We start from the raw sequence: 17927 nt of genomic DNA on the forward strand, positions 1-17927 counted from the left end.
GCCAATGACCAAACCACTAGCTAGCCTTGTTGTGCTTGTTGAATGTGTGGGAGTTTTAAAGGTTATGTTTAATACTGAACAAGAGAGGAAAGACGAGTTGTGCCAGGGGTATTTTCTATACAGGCCGTCCGTGCAACTTCTCAGAGGCTAGACGCTACCTCCATAGTGTAGGCTGTAGCAGGGCTCTCATTGGCGCCTGGACTTTCTGTCACCTGATTCGGCTGACATGTCGACGTCAGGGACAGCCGCAGCGGGCGCGCAACAACCTTATACCGACCGAACATTTTCTTTTTCTTCAGTCAATCGTTTTTTTATTTTTCTTTTTTATTTTTATTTTTGCTTTTTTGCTTACTGTACATTCACGCTCGGAGCCACTCCAATTCCGAAGGTTAACGTTTTTTTTTTTGACTGACTGGAAGCAACATGGAGCCTAGCCATCCGACTGAAGACAAAATGGAAGTAGCCCAACCAGCATCACGCGAAGAGCTACACGAATACTCGCGCAAGCTGGCGATAGATGCCAAAGCGCTGGAAGGACCGCGTGATCGACCAGACACTGAAGATGACTGACATGGTCATCAAGGGACCCAGACGGTGCAGGCATACCAACAGGCTGAACATGAACTGTCGAAGACTGAAAAGCTGCTCGAGGCAACCTAAAGCACAGCTAGAGAGACTGACGGCCTGTGGCCAAGCCACACACACTGCACTATGCCCACCGCACTCGATTATGGAAAGTGCCAATACTGATAAGGTAGCGGCCTCTGCCAGCTGGACCAGCCAAGCATTGTGCCATGGGACCCGCACATACGCCATCCGACAGAGGAAAACAAGAGGGATTTCCGCATACCACGTAACCTACCCTGGTATTCAGCCAATGGACAACAAGGGCGATGATATCGAAGTCTTCCTGTACAAGTTCCAGAAGATACTATATGCCAATGGCCTTCAGCCTGACCACCACTGGACCCGACTACTACCCATATGTCTCGAGATCGAGGAGGACCTCTGGCTGCGCACCCACGTGTCATGTGACTTGAGTTGGAAGCAAGCCAGACAAGCCATCCTAGACCATTTAGCCGATGAAAAAGCCATGCGCAAGTACTGCAAGGAACTGTTCAGCTGCAGGCAAGAGGCTGGTGAGTCAGCTGCTCAATTTGCATGCCGATTTCGCAGCATTGCGCTCAAAGCCGGTGGTAAAGATAAGGACACCCTCCTTATTAACAGACTGCTTGACCTGTTGCCCGAAAGCATCAGCTATATATTACTGGCAAGGGGGCACCAAGGAGTCCGAGGCAACACACTCATTAATATCGTCCAGCAGCTCAGGGCCATGGATATTGCAGACAAGCCAACCCCGACTTCGTCAGCACTACTGAAAAAGAGCCCACGCAGAAGGAGCAGGAATGGTGACAATGGCAGACAGTGTCAGAATTTGTGATTCTCTGAGTGTCTATAATCTTTTCTTTCCTCATCGGGTCCATATGCCATCACAACCATAGACTCCGATCCTCCTTTGAGATCTCTCTCTTCTCCACTCTCGATTTTCTTCTTAGAACTTCATTCTCTTCTTATTCATAGCTCTATCTTTTTCTGGCTGCTTACAGCCCGCTCCTTATTCAATACAGCAATTATCTGGCTGACTCAGCCCAAACCACTCGCTGAAACTCGTCACCTTTCATCAATTTAGATCATTATTCATGTAGTACGGCCAAAGAGGAGGGTTGAATAAAAGGAACGAAGAAACGACGGGATGAAGAATTAATTAGTTTGCAGTAATCACATATTGAGTTTCTAATAGCATGAACTGAATGAAAAACGATGAAGTCCACAGCAGTCGGACCATGTGGTTCCAACAGGCTATCAGAATTAGATTTACCTCATTTCATCATTCTATTTTTCTTTTATTTTACTGCCTAGTCAAATACAGGACTGGATCCTTCTTGTCTTTCGTTTAAATTTTTCTGCTTGGCTCTTTTCCGCTCTCTTTCGCACCTCCTAGATACATATATCCTCAGTTGTTTCAGCCCGCTCTGCACTCTACTTTTATTGCTCGCAACCATCTGACACAGGGTTGGAAAATATGTGGTCTATAAAAGTGGGTATTGGTAATTATAACCTTCGTTGCATATGAAGGAAAGGGAAATATGAAATAGATCATTTGCATCAACTTATACTTGCAAAACAGAAAATATGAGAAAGGAACAAAAGACAAAAAGGTATGTTCATTAATCTAGAGCAAGTGCATTTGGTATGAACCATAATAGTGGTATCTCGGAGCTACATGATATGTGATAGTCATCGCTCAACCAGCAGAAGCCACCAGAAGCTAAGAGAGGAAGTTACACCACATGTATATTGCTGATTGGTTTTAACTGTTCAGCTGCTTCATAGTCTGTGCTCAGTCATCTGAATAGACCAAAAGCGGAGTCCATGTGGTCATTGAGTGCTCAACTAGCCATGGGCACAGCTGCAATGGCCATTGTCGAGCGTGGGTCAGGAAATGCGTTTCCCAGGTGTAGTGGTTATTGTATATAAATAGTGCATGTATAATCAAAGGGGAGGTGTGATTGAGCGCCTTCTTTAGACCTCTAACTGCAGGACGGACTAGTGTAGAAGTCCGGCCTCTATAATCTATGGCTGCCTGCCCTCTCGGGTCAGGGCAGACCTGGTTCTAAGAGAAGGCAAATACCTGCGACTTGTGGCCAATTCTCACTGCGAGAGCTGATTGCCCGTTGGTTAACAGGGTAGGTACATAGTGTCGATGAAGAGCCGAGCTGAGGAATGGCAGGGGTAGTGCATACAAGTGATGCAGCCACTAGGTAGACAACAAATTGTTGAAGGCAGCGACCACATTAAACAATGCACTATTTCAGATGATATTATATTGGCCGATTGTTATGAATATGACTATACCTTGTGGATGCTCGCCACCAGCAAACTAGGACGCACTATTTCTTTTGATCCTTTGGGTATAAGTATTGGTGGTACGATACCATTAGCACTCTTTTCATTTTATTCGCTATTTATATTTTTTGCTCCCTTTACTATGGACCACTTTATAGACAACATTGAATCGAAAGAGTATATCTGCAGACGATATGAGAAGCAGTTCTCGCATATAACCATACGATTTGTTTTCTTCTATGCCAATACCGCTGGCGCTGGGGATTTCATGCCAGCCGACCAACTTGAGGAGGGATTCTATCGGACCCTTGCTCTCTGTCCCTGGTTCGCTGGTGAGCTTAAACAAACCCCAAGCGGCGGAATGGAGGTCATCGTCGATGAGGAGAAACTGAATATGCCCTATTACCGTGAGTCACAGTCTTTGGTGCATTTCAGCAAGATTCAGTCCTCTGGATTCCATCGTATGACCTGGCCTGACAATCTGGTTCCTGTTGGGCCGGTTGCATATCCTGACAAGGCTACTGGGATGATCAAGCTTTTACACATCCAAGTTGTGCGGCTGAAGGAAAACAGCGGAGTGGCCATTTCAGTCAATTTCAACCATGGAGTCGCAGATGGTAGCACCGTTTATGACATTCGTCAATCCGCTGGGCAGATGAGACGCGTGCGCTAGTATCAGGCGTGCCTGTCGCAGAAGCAAGCTTTTGCTTTGGTGGCGATATCATCAAGAGACACCTGCCAACTGAGCGCGCACCCCTCAGTGAACCGTCCTGCAAAGTGCTTTCAGCAAAATCCCACGTGGCAGATTTCTTCATGTGGCTCTCACTTAACAAGCGCGGAATGCTGGCGAGCTATTTAGTCAACTCTGCTTCACCGCGTGGGCATCTATTCCGGATATCGCGTTCCAAGATTGACAGGCTTCGCAGCCAAGTACTCGAGCATCTGCCACACGAAACACGCCTGTCCACTAACGACATCATCTCTGCTGCTTTACACAGGGTTCACGAGCAAGCTGTGATAGGAAAGAGTAGAGGATGGCTGGATAGGCTAACTGGCTGGAAGAATGGAGTTGCAGGCGAGCACTGTACTGCCGTAGTCGTTAATTATCGCCGCCAGCTTGGAATGTCAGAGTTGAACTACATGGGGAATCCGATATTCAGCGAATTTGTTCTCACCCCGATGCATCAGGCAAATCTGCCAATTACTCCTAAGACGATTTCTGAAGTAGCTGGTCAGATTCGGTCACAGGTATCGGCGCTTACTATCCCGCGCATCGGACAAAATATCGATGTATTTGATTCCGGTGAGAAATATGCCGCAGATTTCTTCGTCATCGGTATGACTCACAAGCTTATGACAATAACTACTAATATAACGTCTGCCAAGATGTACTCTGCAGACTTTGGCCATGGCGTTCAGGCTTTTTCGACGATACATCCGGAGCTTGCCATGGGTATATTTCTGATTCTTCCATCGCCACCCTCCAAGCAAGGACATTCTTGTCAATATCTGTGACAGTTCACTGGTAATGGACAGCTTCTTGACAAATGAGTTTTGGAGCGATTTTGCTGAAGTAGTTTACTAATATATGCTTGGAAAGTCACGAGCTTAAACGAGTGGTTTGGACTGAGTCAGCCAGAGAATGAGTATGAATAATACCTGAAAGCAGAAAGAAAGACTACGAATAAGAAGAGAAAGTAGCTATCAGAGAAAAATAGAAAGTAGGGAAGTGAGAGATCCTAAAAGAAGATCCGAGTCGTAGTTGTGATAGCACGTGGATCTGATGAGGAAAGGAAAAATTGTAGAAACTCAGAGAATCCCAAATTCTGACAGTTTCTAAATAGCATATTTTCTGTTAAACACTAGTCGATGGACTACACGGTTAGTCCTAAATCGGCAAGTCACTGGAGGAAAATCCTGAATAGACAACCCACCAACTATGTGATGCTGAGCACTTCCCAGAAAGATTCTTCTCTTTTTCTTTTCGTTATCGGTTTAACCGCTTAGGCATTTTCTCATTTCTTATTTTTATGAACTTCGCGTATAACGCCTCAGCTTGCTTTAAATCTCAAGATCCGATTACTGTGAACTGCATAGTTTTTTATCCTGTTGTTCTTTTTCTTCTTCTTGGCTGTGCCACCTGAGCGATGGTATAAAACCTTTTCGCTCGCCTCTCCCTTCTTACTTTTCTTTAGCTTCTTCATCAATATTTATTTCCTTGACTCTGGTCACTTTCTATTGCTGATATGCTCACAACGCTTGCATATTTCTGGATTAAGATACCATCGCTTGACAGCTTATTCAGAATCTGCACACTACACAAAAGTTACACACATACACATATATGGCATCTTTCATTACTCATTTCTTATTTTTTCTCTTTCCCTACACCACCCACCGTGTGCTCTAGACCTACAACAACTTGCATTGGCAGTCCTTCTACTGAAGGACAGCCAGCAAAAAGCAAGCGAAAGCGTTGTGGCAGCAGAAATGCCACAAGTCCAAGGGTACAGATTCCCACATTCGCTTCAACGGAGTAGGAATCATACAGATTCTGCACTTTGTCCAGCCCATCCCCCTTGTGCTTTGTTTGCAAGGCGCTGCTGTTTTTCAGCTGTTGCTGCGGTATGAATGCTGCGGCCAACGAACAATAAACCTAGCAAACAGGTCCGCACAACCTAGCCCCCTGCGCACGGATGCTATAAAAACTAGTCAAGTTCCTTGCGAAGCAACTCTTTCCTCCTTTCAAATAGCTCTAACCCTTTTTTGAAAAATACACTTTCCTCAACATCTGTTTCTCAAGGGTCAGTAGACAACCAATTCTGGAGCTGCGCAATGTTATCGCTAGTGGCACGAACTGATTCTGGCTTGACTTCCATGTTTCTAGAAGCACTTTTTCTCGACGTATGCCCCCTTTCAGTCCCCACTTGGCCGAAAACCGTTAGCCCTCGCCGCTGCAGGGCTCGCTGCAATTTCGCTAGGACAGCTCGCATCCCTTGCATCAACTGCTGCACGCGATCGCGATAGACTGTGCGATGGCAAAACCTGGTCCTGGTCTCTGCACAGCGACTGCTTCCGGTTTGGAGTCTTGCTCCCTTCGATCACTCTGTTGATCACAGCAGCTGGATCGGCTCTAGCTGTTGTCAACCTATTGTCCAAAAGCTTGGCCGTAGCTGAGGATTCAAAGCCAGTTCGCCGCCCACCAGGCAACACCCGTCTGGTCGACAACCGTGCCGCGATCGGTGCGGCCAGTACCCTGCTGTCGATTCTTTTGGCCGGACTCTTCGCTCGGATGGCAGTTTTCTGCCAAAGCAACGTCCGAGAGGCTATTTTCTGGCAGCCTTGTACTAGCCATGCTGGCGATCGCAGTAGCATCGGTATTCTATTACACGGCTTTCCTGCGTGCAGCCGATCGCATCTCGTACAGAGGGCTGTTTCCGCCGTTTTTGACCGGGGCTATTGGTATTCTACTTGCCCTGGACTTGCTTGAGGTCTACTTCTCGTTCTTCACACCCGAGAACAGTGACACTCCGTTCTGGTTTGGTGCTTCGCAGCGCTTCACGCTACTTGCTCTTGATTACAGTCACCAACGCTGTCTTGTTTTTCCTCCATGGAGCCGCGCAGCACCGTGCAATTTTCCTCCGCCCACACCAACCCTGCACCGATGAGACCGAGGAATATGTGGATGCTGAGTCGGACAGAGACTTTGTCGAAACGCCGTTGGCACAAACACGTGGAAAGAATGGCTCTCCTTCCTTGGTTGATACACCCGAGTACAGTGGTTCGTGGCTCGATACATTCACATTCTCGTGGGTCAACGACATATTCTACAAGGGCTCTCGTCGTCAGCTCGATTATGCGGATCTTTACAAACTGGATACGAGTGACATGGCGATTCCAAACTGGAGCCGCTATGCAAAGCACCGCAAACCAGGTCCGTCTCTGCTATTGTCGCTAATCTGACATTTGCCCCTCAGCTCCTCGCTCAGCTGCTGCTTTCTGTGGCTGTCGCAGTATTAAACTACTCTGGTCCCGTTCTTCTTGCAGCGCATTCTGCCAGTCGATCGAGATTATTGGCAATACTACCGTGGGTGGTACTCCAGCAAAATCGATCCGTAGTGCATATCTGGATGCATTCGGGCTGTTCGTCTTCACACTCCTAAATATGCAGCTTGTTGACCAACTGGTGTGGATCGGCCGTCATATGGATTTCCGCATGAAGGGTCTCTTGGTTGGCGAGCTGTCTACCAAGACCTTGAACCGTCGCGCAAAGGGATCACTTGAGGGCGTCACAGGCGATGACGACAAGGATGCCAGCGACAATGGGTTGGAGTCGGCACAGGAATCAACAAATGGCAAAATAATGAATCTGCTCACCACAGATCTCAACCGTGTCACCAAGATCGTCGCCTACCTGGATGACCTGTACACGCTGCCTCTGTCAGCAGTCATTGGTGTCATTTACATGTTCAAGCTGCTGGGATGGTCATCGCTCATCGGATTCTCGATCATGATTCCGTACTACCCACTGACAAGGAAACTATTCAGCTATCTGTCTGATCTTGAGGAGAAAACTTTCGGAGCTGAGCGACGAGCATGTGGAAGCGATTACAGAGCTTCTGCAAGGAATCAAGGCTGTCAAGCTCTATGGCTGGGAGTCCCAGTTCCTCAAAAAGATCGACGCGCACCACGAAAAGCAGCTGGGTTTCAATGTGGAGATGGCTACTCGGCTGGGCCTATGCATCCATCGTCACATCTCTGTCGCCGATGATCGTCATGGTACTGATACTTGCATCGTATACTGGCATATTCGGACACCAAATCAATGCCGAGATTGCATTTACAACGATCTCGGTGTTCCAGCTTCTGCGAATTTCCACTGGAGCATTTCCCCGACTTTTTGAGCTGGGTCATTTCGGGCTATGTGTCGCTGAAACGTATCGATTCATACCTTGCGATGCCTCAGGCCCAGGACCTCGAAGAGCGGATCTGTCGAGTAGATGGCAGTAGTGATGTGCTAGGATTTGTCAAGGCCAGTCTAGTCTGGGACACACATGGGAAGGAACAGCTCGACTAATTCAGCCGATGATACTGGGTGTATGGCGAAGGTCGACGAGAACACACCACTGATATCAGGACGCTTCGACCTATTCAGATGCTTCATTGGACAGCCAGCAGGAACAGCCAGATAAGGTTGCATTCAGGCTCAAGGACATCGATATTCGCTTCCCTGCTAACGGGCTATCGGTCCATTGCTGGTCCGACGGGCAGTAGGCAAGTCGTCATTGCTGTCAGCGCTCATTGGCGAGATGATATTGATCAGCGGGTCTATTCAGCTGCCAACTGTCAATGCTGACCAGAGCATCGCTTCGAACCAGGGCTATCAAGACATTATTGAGCTGTCACGTGAACAGATGGCAATTCGCGATATTGGCCTATGTTCACGCAGGAGGCATGGCTATGCAATGCCACCATCCGCGAGAACATCCTGTTCGGCGAGCCGTATGATCAGCAGCGCTATGAGGAGGTGCTGCGTGTCTATGCACTGAAGCCTGATCTGCGGATCCTGACTGCTGGCGACCAGACCAAGATTGGCAGAGCGCGGTGTGACGCTGTCGGGTGGTCAGAAGCAGCGTGTTGCATTGGCGCATGCTGTGTACTCGGACCGCAAGATCCTGCTTATTGACGACTGTCTGTCAGCTGTTCGATGCGCACACTGCCAAGCACATCCTGATGGAATGCCTGCTGAACAAGACATCGCTGATGCAGGGCCACATTTGTGTCCTCGTCACCCACCACATGTCGATGTGCCTTCCGTATGCGCAGTACATCGCGGTGATGCGCGAGGGCGAGATTGCGCTTAAGGGCAATCTGCAGGAACTGCAAGCCCTAGGCAGGTTCTCTACCACACTTGCTGAGCTCGACACTAAGGAAGACACCAAGTCTGACGATGGAATCAAAGGGCAATGGAAGTTGATGACATCGGAAGATGATAGCAATGCCGAGCGGGCTAAGGCTGTCAATGATCTGACATCGGAAGATGAGTACAACAGCAAGAGACTGCACAAACCGGCCACTGATAGGGATTTGGGTGCAGGTATCAATCCGGTAAACCTTGAAGGAACTTTGGTTGAGGACGAGGAGCGTGAGACTGGATGGGTCAAAATGGAGGTTTGGCATATATTCCTCTCGGCATGCGGTGGCTACTGGTACTGGATTTCTGTGCTTCTGCTAAACGTCCTGACTGACAGTGCTTATGATTGTTCAAGACTACTGGATCCGCATCTGGGTAGCAGCAAATGACACAGCAATTCCACACATGGTTCTATGTGATTCTATCAACACAGTATCACCAACAGCAAACACCAACATAGTCGGCCAGCATACAGTATCGTTTTGGATTGGTATTTACCTGGCAATTGGTGTCATCGAAGTTTTTGCGCTGTTTATCAAGCTTGCCTATGCATATTCTAGACTGATCAAAGCCGCCAGAAATGTGCATGCAAAGCTGATCAGGTCAGTTGTCCATGCCACACCGCATTTCTTTGATTCCACACCATTTGGCCAGATCATTAACTGCTTCTCCCATGACATGGAATCGATTGGCACGAACATAATGGATTCCTTCATTTGGATATTTGCAGACTTCACCACTGCATTAGGTGTTATCGTCATCATCACTGCAGTTACGCCGCCATTCATTTTTGTTGCTGTTATCATCACAGTAGCATATGTGGTGATTGCCAAGTGTTACTTGGATTCAACCCGCGAGCTGAAGCGACTTGAGTCAAATGCCTCAGCGCCGCTGCTGTCACTGTTTGGCAAGCTGATACAGGGTGTATCGTCAATCCGCGCATTTGGTCTCAAAAAGTACTACATCATGGAGGCTATTAACAGATCAGATGAGCTGAATCGCCCGTTCTACCTGACAATGGTGTCGAGCCACTAGATGTCTGTCCGACTTGATGCTGCAGGTGCAACAGTGTCATTCTTCTGCGCTTTCTTCATCTTGTGGAATGTCCACAGCTTTGACGCTGGTCTTGCTGGATTTGCATTGGTACATGCACTGCAGTCTAAAGACTATATGCTGTTTGCCATCCGGAACTATGGTGATAACGAGCTGAACATAAATGGTGTTGAGTGGGTCAGCCAGTATCTAAAGCTTGACCAGGAGGCCAGTATTCAGTCGACGCCCAAGAACAAGCCTGTCAGCAACTGGCCTAGGACTGGTGACCTTGAGGTTGAGGACCTGGTCGTCGAGTATGTGCCTAATGTCCCAGTGCTGCATAGCCTGAGCATGTCGATCAAGCATGGTGAGAAGATTGGTGTGGTTGGTCGCACTGGTGCTGGCAAGTCGACGCTGTCACTAGCATTCCTGCGGTTCATCGAGGCAGCTAAGGGCCGGATCATGCTCGATGGGGTTGACATCTCGAAGATTGGCCTGGAGGATCTCCATTGCAATGTCATGATCATTCCACAGGACCTAGTGCTATTCAACAGCACTATTCGCTTCAACCTCGACCCATTCAGCGAGTACCCTGATGAGATTGTGTGGGATGCGCTGCGCCATGCACATCTGGTGCGCGAGCGTGGCAGTCAGACTGCCAGCACCACAATCAGCATGTTTGAAGGCAACGCCATCGACAGCTTGCTGGAGCACATGTTGGGCATATTCACTAGCCTGGAGGCCGAGATCAAGGAGAATGGCCAGAACCTGTCACTGGGTCAGCATCAGCTAGTGGCACTGGCTTGCGCTCTGGTGCGCTGGTCGCGACTGATCATCATGGATGAGGCAATAGCGTCAGTCGATTTCGATACTGATGACTGTATCCAGTGCATGATCTGTGGCTCTGAGTTTGCCAACTTGACCCTATTCTGCATTGCTCACCGGCTGCGTACCATTATCGACTATGACCGCATGCTGGTACTGGACAAGGGCAAGGTTGCCGAGTTTGATACTCCAGCCAACTTGCTCAACAGACAAGGCAGTATCTTCCGGAGCATATGCGAAAAGTCCGGCGAGTTTGAATACCTTGCCGATGCTGCCATGCGAGCCCAAGATGCCAAGCAGTTTTCTTAAAATTAGCATGACTCAATACAGAGCCACAATTGCAGCTAGGGCTGCTCTCAGCACTATCCGTGTTTGTCGTCAGTTCTTCAAGGTTTACTTGTTCGCCATCATGTTCATATGTCGCCGACAGACTTGCATATCCTGGAACTTTGTTGATACCATACTCATCCAGCATACTAATACCCAGGGAGATATTGGGATGACCCTCGAGTATTAAGTCAGGTTCAGCAATGGGATCAACTGTAAGTCCACGATTGGTCTGGCCTTCACGAACCCATCTGTAAATGTCCTGATGCTGATCTGGGTTATAATCTAGGGGTGTGATTGTTTCGTGAAACAATGACTATGTTACTGGTCTATGGCGCTCCGTTTCAGTCGATGCATTTGGTCTTGAGCATGCAGAATAATGCTCAGTCTCAATGTTAGGCACATCTTGGCTATTCAGTGCGCTATCCATTGGTTCGGACATTTCGGCTGTCACTGGTACTATTGCTTCTGCCTGCATGTCATCCAAATTCATTGTCACATTTGCAGCTAGCACATGATGTTTTGGCATCCAGTGAGTCAGGCCTTGACTGCTTAGTCTCAATCCTAATCCACTGTCTGCTGGCAAACTAGGTGGCCCTCTTCTTGATCTGGATGATCCAAAGGAGCTACCGGGTCCTCCTAGTGCTCCTGGTGCTCCTGGTGCTCCGGGTCTGCTTGATGTATTAGTCTGTCACCATTCACCATCATTGTCTTCCCAGTATCACATCAAGTCAGCACCAGCAAAGTTCTTGGCCAGCACATTTTCATGCCTGTCACAGAGCTTATAGACTGTGCCTATTCTCTGGACTACTTTGTATGGACCACATCGGCATTCTGGTGCTTGAGCAATGTTGTGTGTGATTGGGTAAGCACGGGTGGTCACCAGCTCACTGGGTAAGAAGTAGTGCAGTACTATAATGGCATTCGCACACAGTCTTACTTGTTGCCATATGTGCTGTTGCTGCTGACGTGCTCACTGGTAAAGGTTATCAGCCAGTTCGTTAATCATGTGCTGATTTCATTCACTGAAGAATAGCTCAGCTGGAGTACATCCAATTGTACTGTTGGGGGTGATAGCTTTCATAGCTACGATTCGAGCTGCATGATGCATCTATGAATTCTCATGCAGATGCTGCAGCAAGAGCAGTCTCAGGGCATTTTTGAAGCATTTTACTGCAGTTTCTGCAAGATTGGCTTGTGGATGGTATATCAACGATGGGTTCTATGCAATGTCATTACTCTGCAAAAAGTTGTGGAATTCAACACAGTCAAACTGGGGCCTATGATCTAAGGTCAAAATCCGGGGTCAGCCATATGCCTAGAACCAATTCATAGTGGGCACGTTGATGACATCACCTGCAGTAGTATTTGTCATTGGGTAGACTTCAAAATACATACTTGCAGCATCGACAATAACCAAGGCTTCACGTTTGGGATTGTCAGTTGGACCAACCATATGCAGATTGATGTAGACTTGTTCCTATGGAGTTGGCATCTGCGAAGGCACCATTACCATACTAGGCCATTGCTAAATCACTATCATCTGGCATTTGGTACAGCATTTGGTTACATCATCGACCAGTTTGGATAACTAGTGGTACTATATCCATCGGCATACAAACCTATAGAGCTGCTTATACCATGGATGTGCCAATGCCATGTGTGCCGCAGCTATGTACTTATGAGCTGCAGATTTTGTAAGTACTGGTGCCCATAGATCAGTACCATGTAGACTTCCGAGCTCAACAAAATGGACAAGTACTCCATTTTGGAGTCCGTAATCAGCTGCTTCATCCAAATGCAGCTGGTCTGCATCCACGCCTACTTGTGTTCACTCTTCACATATATGCAGGATCATAAGGAGGAAATTGTCAGTGGGCTGGCACTTGAGATATTCTAATAGATGTGGCAGATTAGGAAGCACCATATACATATGCTCCATTCTGGTACCAAGCTCTTCTTCATCTAGCTGTGCACCTATAGCATGCTGCACATCATCGTCATCATCGCTGTCATCGTTGTCATCCTGCTGCATGCTTTGTGTGTCAGCTTGTGGCATGTTCCTGCTATCATCATCAGACATCTCATTGTTATAGTCATCAACTGAGAATTTGATGTCCTCAACCTCACCATCTGAACTTGACCCTTCATCATCGGTGTCTGTTCGAATGGCGCTAAAGACATAGTGGACTGGCTCGGTAATTTTCTGGTTATTTTCACTAACTGAAAGTGCAATATTGTGTGATAGCCAATCTGCTATTTGTTGCTTGATACCCGGCAGATGCTCCATCATTCAGTTTGTGATGCCCATGCTGGACAGCTCCATCCTGAAGTTTGAGAGTTTGTCTGCATCACACTCTGTCTTGTGTCAGAATATGGCATATGTGGTAGTAGCATCTGTCTGAATCCGCAGGTTGGCACATCCATCGAGATATAGGTAAAAGTGCTTCACCGCTTCTATAATGGCCATGTATTCTCACCATCCAGGAGGATGCTGACCTTTCAGTCCATCAAACTTTTTAGAGAAGAATGCTACAGGCGCCAAATCGTCTTTGTCAGAGGATATTTGTATCAGCAATACTGCTCCTATACCAAGCTCTAATGCATCGGTCTGCAGCACTAGCAGAGCTCCAGGCTTAGGAATGTATTGTGTCTTGACATTGAGCAACACAGACTTGAGTTTACACCAGGCTGACTCCAATTCATATAGCACCTTCTTCGTGGCCCGTTTTGTGCTAGTGTAAGCATAAAAAGGTGCAAGCAGATGCTGAGTATGCAGTAGATGTCAACCAACTACTGTATCACTGCCACAAAGCTCATGAATGCCATGCTTTGTGGTTGGCATTGGTAAATTGAGCAGTGTTTCTATATGGTGGCCTGGAATCTGCCAGCTATGGTCTGTACTCCACATATATCCAAGTATCTCGACTTTGGAGGCCATTCATAAATATAAAAGTTTAAAGAAACTAAATATCTATTATCAGAATAACCAATTAACAAATAATAAATCAATTACTAGCAGTAGATAAATATTTTAAAATACAGAATGTTTACCACTAGCCAAAAAGATTCAAGCAACTAGATTAACAAATAAACAAAGATGCCAAATATGGTGCTTCTATGAAACCCCCTTCGGCATCCTGAAAAATTTCAGTTGATTTCTCAGGACGCAGCCTCTATCTCAGTAGAAGCATATTAATTGTGTATCAACTGAAATTTTTCAGGATGCTGAAGGGGGTTTCGTAGAAGCACCATATTTGGCATCTGAACAAGAAAACAATAAAAATATTAATAATTATTAAATAGCTAACCATTTCTGACTGATCTCCTTTGTCTATAGCTACCAATACTCACTTGTCCATATTACTGAGCAGATTAGCCTGTTCAATTGCTCTGAACAGTACATCTAAATTAGCTAGATATGCATCATAGTCTCCTAACACTGACTTCAAGTAGATGTTATCAATGTAAAAAAGTAGCTTGCCTTTCAAGGACAGTGCATGAGACATGGTAAGCTCAATGAATGCTTATACTAATGCTGGTAACTCAGAGTTGTCTTGGACTAAATACACTGTCTCCACATGTCTATATTGTGCTGCATAATATACCTGTATCTATTGAATCACTGGTGATAGTCAGACTGTGGAGGTCATTCAGAGTTAGTTATCTGCACAATAATTATTTAAACTTGTTGGAACTATTGGAGATCAGTCAGAAATGGTTAGCTATTTAATAATTATTAATATTTTTATTGTTTTCTTGTTCAGATGCCAAATATGGTGCTTCTACGAAACCCCCTTTGGCATCCTGAAAAATTTCAGTTGATACACAATTAATATGCTTCTACTGAGATACAGGCTGCATCCCGAGAAATCAACTGAAATTTTTCAGGATGCTGAAGGGGGTTTCGTAGAAGCACCATATTTGGCATCTTTGTTTATTTGTTAATCTAGTTGCTTGAATCTTTTTGGCCAGTGGTAAACATTCTGTATTTTAAAATATTTATCTACTGCTAGTAATTGATTTATTATTTATTAATTGGTTATTCTGATAATAGATATTTAATTTCTTTAAACTTTTATATTTATGAATGGCCTCCATTAGTAATTTCAGTGAAATAAAAATTTCACCCAAACAACTATTAGGGGTCATTCCTAGACTTATAAATTTTAGTAAATTATAATTTTGTTAGATAGATATTTGAATAATCATTTTCAGAAACATTTTTTGCTACTAGATATTTTTGGAACAGATATTTATAATTGTTGTATCCAGAATGTTTACATGTATATAATTGATTTTAAAAATATAAATATTTTTTTTGCCATTTCACCCAAACTGCCATCAGCATCTTGGAAAAGTTTCAGTGAATATAATTTCCTTGTGGTTGCTTAGCCACAACTATTGAGATATTGACTTTTATTGCCTAATGATAATTATCCCCTAATATGCAAAGTTTTTCTTTCTGGTTAAAATTATGTTCACTGAAACTTTTCTAAGATGCTGATGGTGGTTTGGGTGAAATTTTTATTTCACTGAAATTGCTAATAGTTTAAACATATATAAATAATTGTTGTGCAGATAACTAACTCTGAATGACCTCCTTATTGAAGCATTTTCTATCATTACGAATTTCTTATTGAAAATTCCTATTTTAAAAGTTACTTATAATATGTCTACATAGAAGTTCATTGACTCATCAATTTTAGCTTGAATAAGTCTATATTGTAATTCTCTCATTGAAGCCTCTAGTTCTACTTTTTGTAGTAAACTACTTCCAACTTTAGTATGTGTTGATCTCTCCTAGTTGTTGCTTGGGTAGTCAAAGTTAGATAGAACCTAAAGTGTGTAGTGATGTTCAATAGGAACTTTACTAGCTGCTAGGATCTTCATCATGGAGGCCATTCAGAGTTAGTTATCTGCCCATTAACTATTTATGCATGCTGGAACTATTGGCAATTTCAGTGAAATAAAAATTTTACCCAAACTACCATTGTCATCTTGGAAATGTTTCAGTGAACATAATTTCCTTGTGGTTGGTTAGCCACATCTATTGAGATATTGACTTTTGTTGCCCAATAATAATTAACCTCAAATATGCAAAGTTTTTCTTTCTGGTTGAAATTCTGTTCACTGAAACTTTTCCAAGATGACAATGGTAGTTTGGGTGAAATTTTTATTTCACTGAAATTGCCAATAATTTCAACATGCATAAATAGTTGTTATGCAGATAACTAGCTCTGAATGACCTCTAATATCTCAATAGATGTGGCTAAGCAACCATAAGGAAATTATGTTCACTGAAACTTTTACAAGATGCAGATGGTGGTTTGGGTGAAATGGCAAAAAAAAAATTTATATTTTTAAAATCAATTATAAGCATAGAAATATTCTGGACACAATAATTAATATTAACTATGATAAAAATAATTAGTAGCTAAAAATAGTTCTGAAAACGATTATTCAAATATTTAACTAAGTAAATTGCAAATATCTAAAATTTATAAGTCCAGGAATGACCACCTAAATAAATCATTAGTGGGTATTCATAATTAAGTAACTGCATAATAATTATTTATAAATAATGAAAATATAGAAAATATAAGTATGCATAATTTCCTGGTAGTTGCTTACCCATATCTATTAAGATATTGACCTTTGCTGCCAAATAATAACTAGCCTAAATAATATAAAATTTTTTATTCAGGTTGAAAATATGTTTACTGAAACTTTTCTAAGATACTGATAGTAGTTTGGGTGAAATATCAAGAACAATATATAACATAGAAATCAATTATATGCATAGAAATGTTATGGATATAGCAATTAGTATAATTATTCTGTTCAAAATATGATTAATTAAATATCTACCTACAAAATTATAAATGAATATAATTTATAAGTGAAAGAAAAACCTTGATTATCTACATATCTACTTATAACTAAAAAATACTAGTAGTATTCCAAGGATTTAAAACCACTTTTAGTAGATAATGAAAAGGGGTTTAGAATGGGGTTTAGAATGGGGTTTAGAGGGGTTTAGAAAGGGGTTTAGAAAAGAGGGGTTTAGAAAAGGGGTTTAGAAAGAGAGGGGTTTAGAAAGAGGGGTTTAGAAAGAGGGGTTTAGAAAGAGGGGTTTAGAAAGAGGGGTTTAGAAAGAGGGGTTTAGAAAGGGGTTTAGAAAAGAGGGGTTTAGAAAGAGAGAGAGAGAGAGAGGGGTTTAGAAAGAGGGGTTTAGAAAAGAGGGGTTTAGAAAAGGGGTTAGAAAGAGGGGTTTAGAAAGAGGGGTTTAGAAAAGAGGGGTTTAGAAAGAGGGGTTTAGAAAGAGGGGTTTAGAAAGAGGGGTTTAGAAAGAGGGGTTTAGAAAGAGGGGTTTAGAAAGGGGTTTAGAAAGAGGGGTTTAGAAAGGGGGTTTAGAAAGAGAGGGGTTTAGAAAGAGGGGTTAGAAAGAGGGGTTTAGAAAGAGGGGTTTAGAGGGGTTAGAAAGAGAGAGGGGTTAGAAAAGGGGTTTAGAAAGAGGGGTTTAGAAAGAGGGGTTTAGAAAGAGGGGTTTAGAAAAGAGGGGTTTAGAAAGAGGGGTTTAGAAAGAGGGGGTTTAGAAAGAGGGGTTTAGAAAGAGGGGTTTAGAAAGAGGGGTTTAGAAAGAGGGGTTTAGAAAGAGGGGTTTAGAAAGAGGGGTTTAGAAAGAGGGGTTTAGAAAGAGGGGTTTAGAAAGAGGGGTTTAGAAAGAGGAGGGGTTTAGAAAGAGGGGTTTAGAAAGAGGGGTTTAGAAAGAAGAGGGGTTAGAAAGAGAGGGGGTTTAGAAAGAGGGGTTTAGAAGAGGAGGGGTTTAGAAAGAGGGTTTAGAAAGAGGGGTTTAGAAAGAGTTTAGAGGGGTTTAGAAAGAGGGGTTTAGAAAGAGGGGTTTTAGAAAGGGGTTAGA

The 17927-nt window shown here is 44.3% G+C and overlaps 3 protein-coding genes across 3 annotated transcripts; all 3 read left to right on the forward strand.

The window, feature by feature from the left end:
* The first annotated feature begins 320 nt into the window (after positions 1 to 320).
* On the forward strand, positions 321 to 1804 carry DL89DRAFT_265472 (uncharacterized protein). The gene is made up of 5 exons (XM_040886685.1): positions 321 to 541; positions 584 to 626; positions 652 to 754; positions 781 to 853; positions 906 to 1804. Exons 1-5 carry the CDS (start codon positions 424 to 426, stop codon positions 1439 to 1441), a joined length of 873 nt encoding a protein of 290 aa, XP_040746742.1. The 5' UTR covers positions 321 to 423; the 3' UTR covers positions 1442 to 1804.
* A 1005-nt stretch (positions 1805 to 2809) lies between these two features.
* On the forward strand, positions 2810 to 4422 carry DL89DRAFT_255500 (uncharacterized protein; the record flags this gene model as incomplete). Its single annotated transcript, XM_040885355.1, has 3 exons — positions 2810 to 2987; positions 3066 to 3524; positions 3563 to 4422. The coding sequence occupies 3 exons, from the start codon at positions 2810 to 2812 to the stop codon at positions 4420 to 4422; spliced, it is 1497 nt and encodes a 498-aa protein (XP_040746743.1).
* Positions 4423 to 9072: 4650 nt separating this feature from the next.
* Positions 9073 to 10987, forward strand: DL89DRAFT_265477 (P-loop containing nucleoside triphosphate hydrolase protein; the record flags this gene model as incomplete). The annotated part of the gene is given in 5 exon segments (XM_040886686.1): positions 9073 to 9157; positions 9177 to 9843; positions 9934 to 10486; positions 10508 to 10711; positions 10742 to 10987. 5 exon segments carry the CDS (start codon positions 9073 to 9075, stop codon positions 10985 to 10987), a joined length of 1755 nt encoding a protein of 584 aa, XP_040746744.1.
* Positions 10988 to 17927: the final 6940 nt, after the last annotated feature.

The sequence above is a fragment of the Linderina pennispora genome (assembly GCF_002104995.1).
Source record: "Linderina pennispora strain ATCC 12442 chromosome Unknown DL89scaffold_2, whole genome shotgun sequence".
Taxonomy (NCBI): Eukaryota; Fungi; Kickxellomycota; class Kickxellomycetes; order Kickxellales; family Kickxellaceae; genus Linderina; species Linderina pennispora.

Coding starts and splice junctions, on each gene's coding strand:
- DL89DRAFT_265472 (XM_040886685.1), top strand. CDS start 424: ATGGAGCCTAGCCATCCGACTGAAGACAAAATGGAAGTAGCCCAACCA. Junction 542..583: donor CAAAGCGCTGGAAGGACCGC/GTGATCGACCAG, acceptor ATGGTCATCAAG/GGACCCAGACGGTGCAGGCA. Junction 854..905: donor GAGGGATTTCCGCATACCAC/GTAACCTACCCT, acceptor ATGATATCGAAG/TCTTCCTGTACAAGTTCCAG.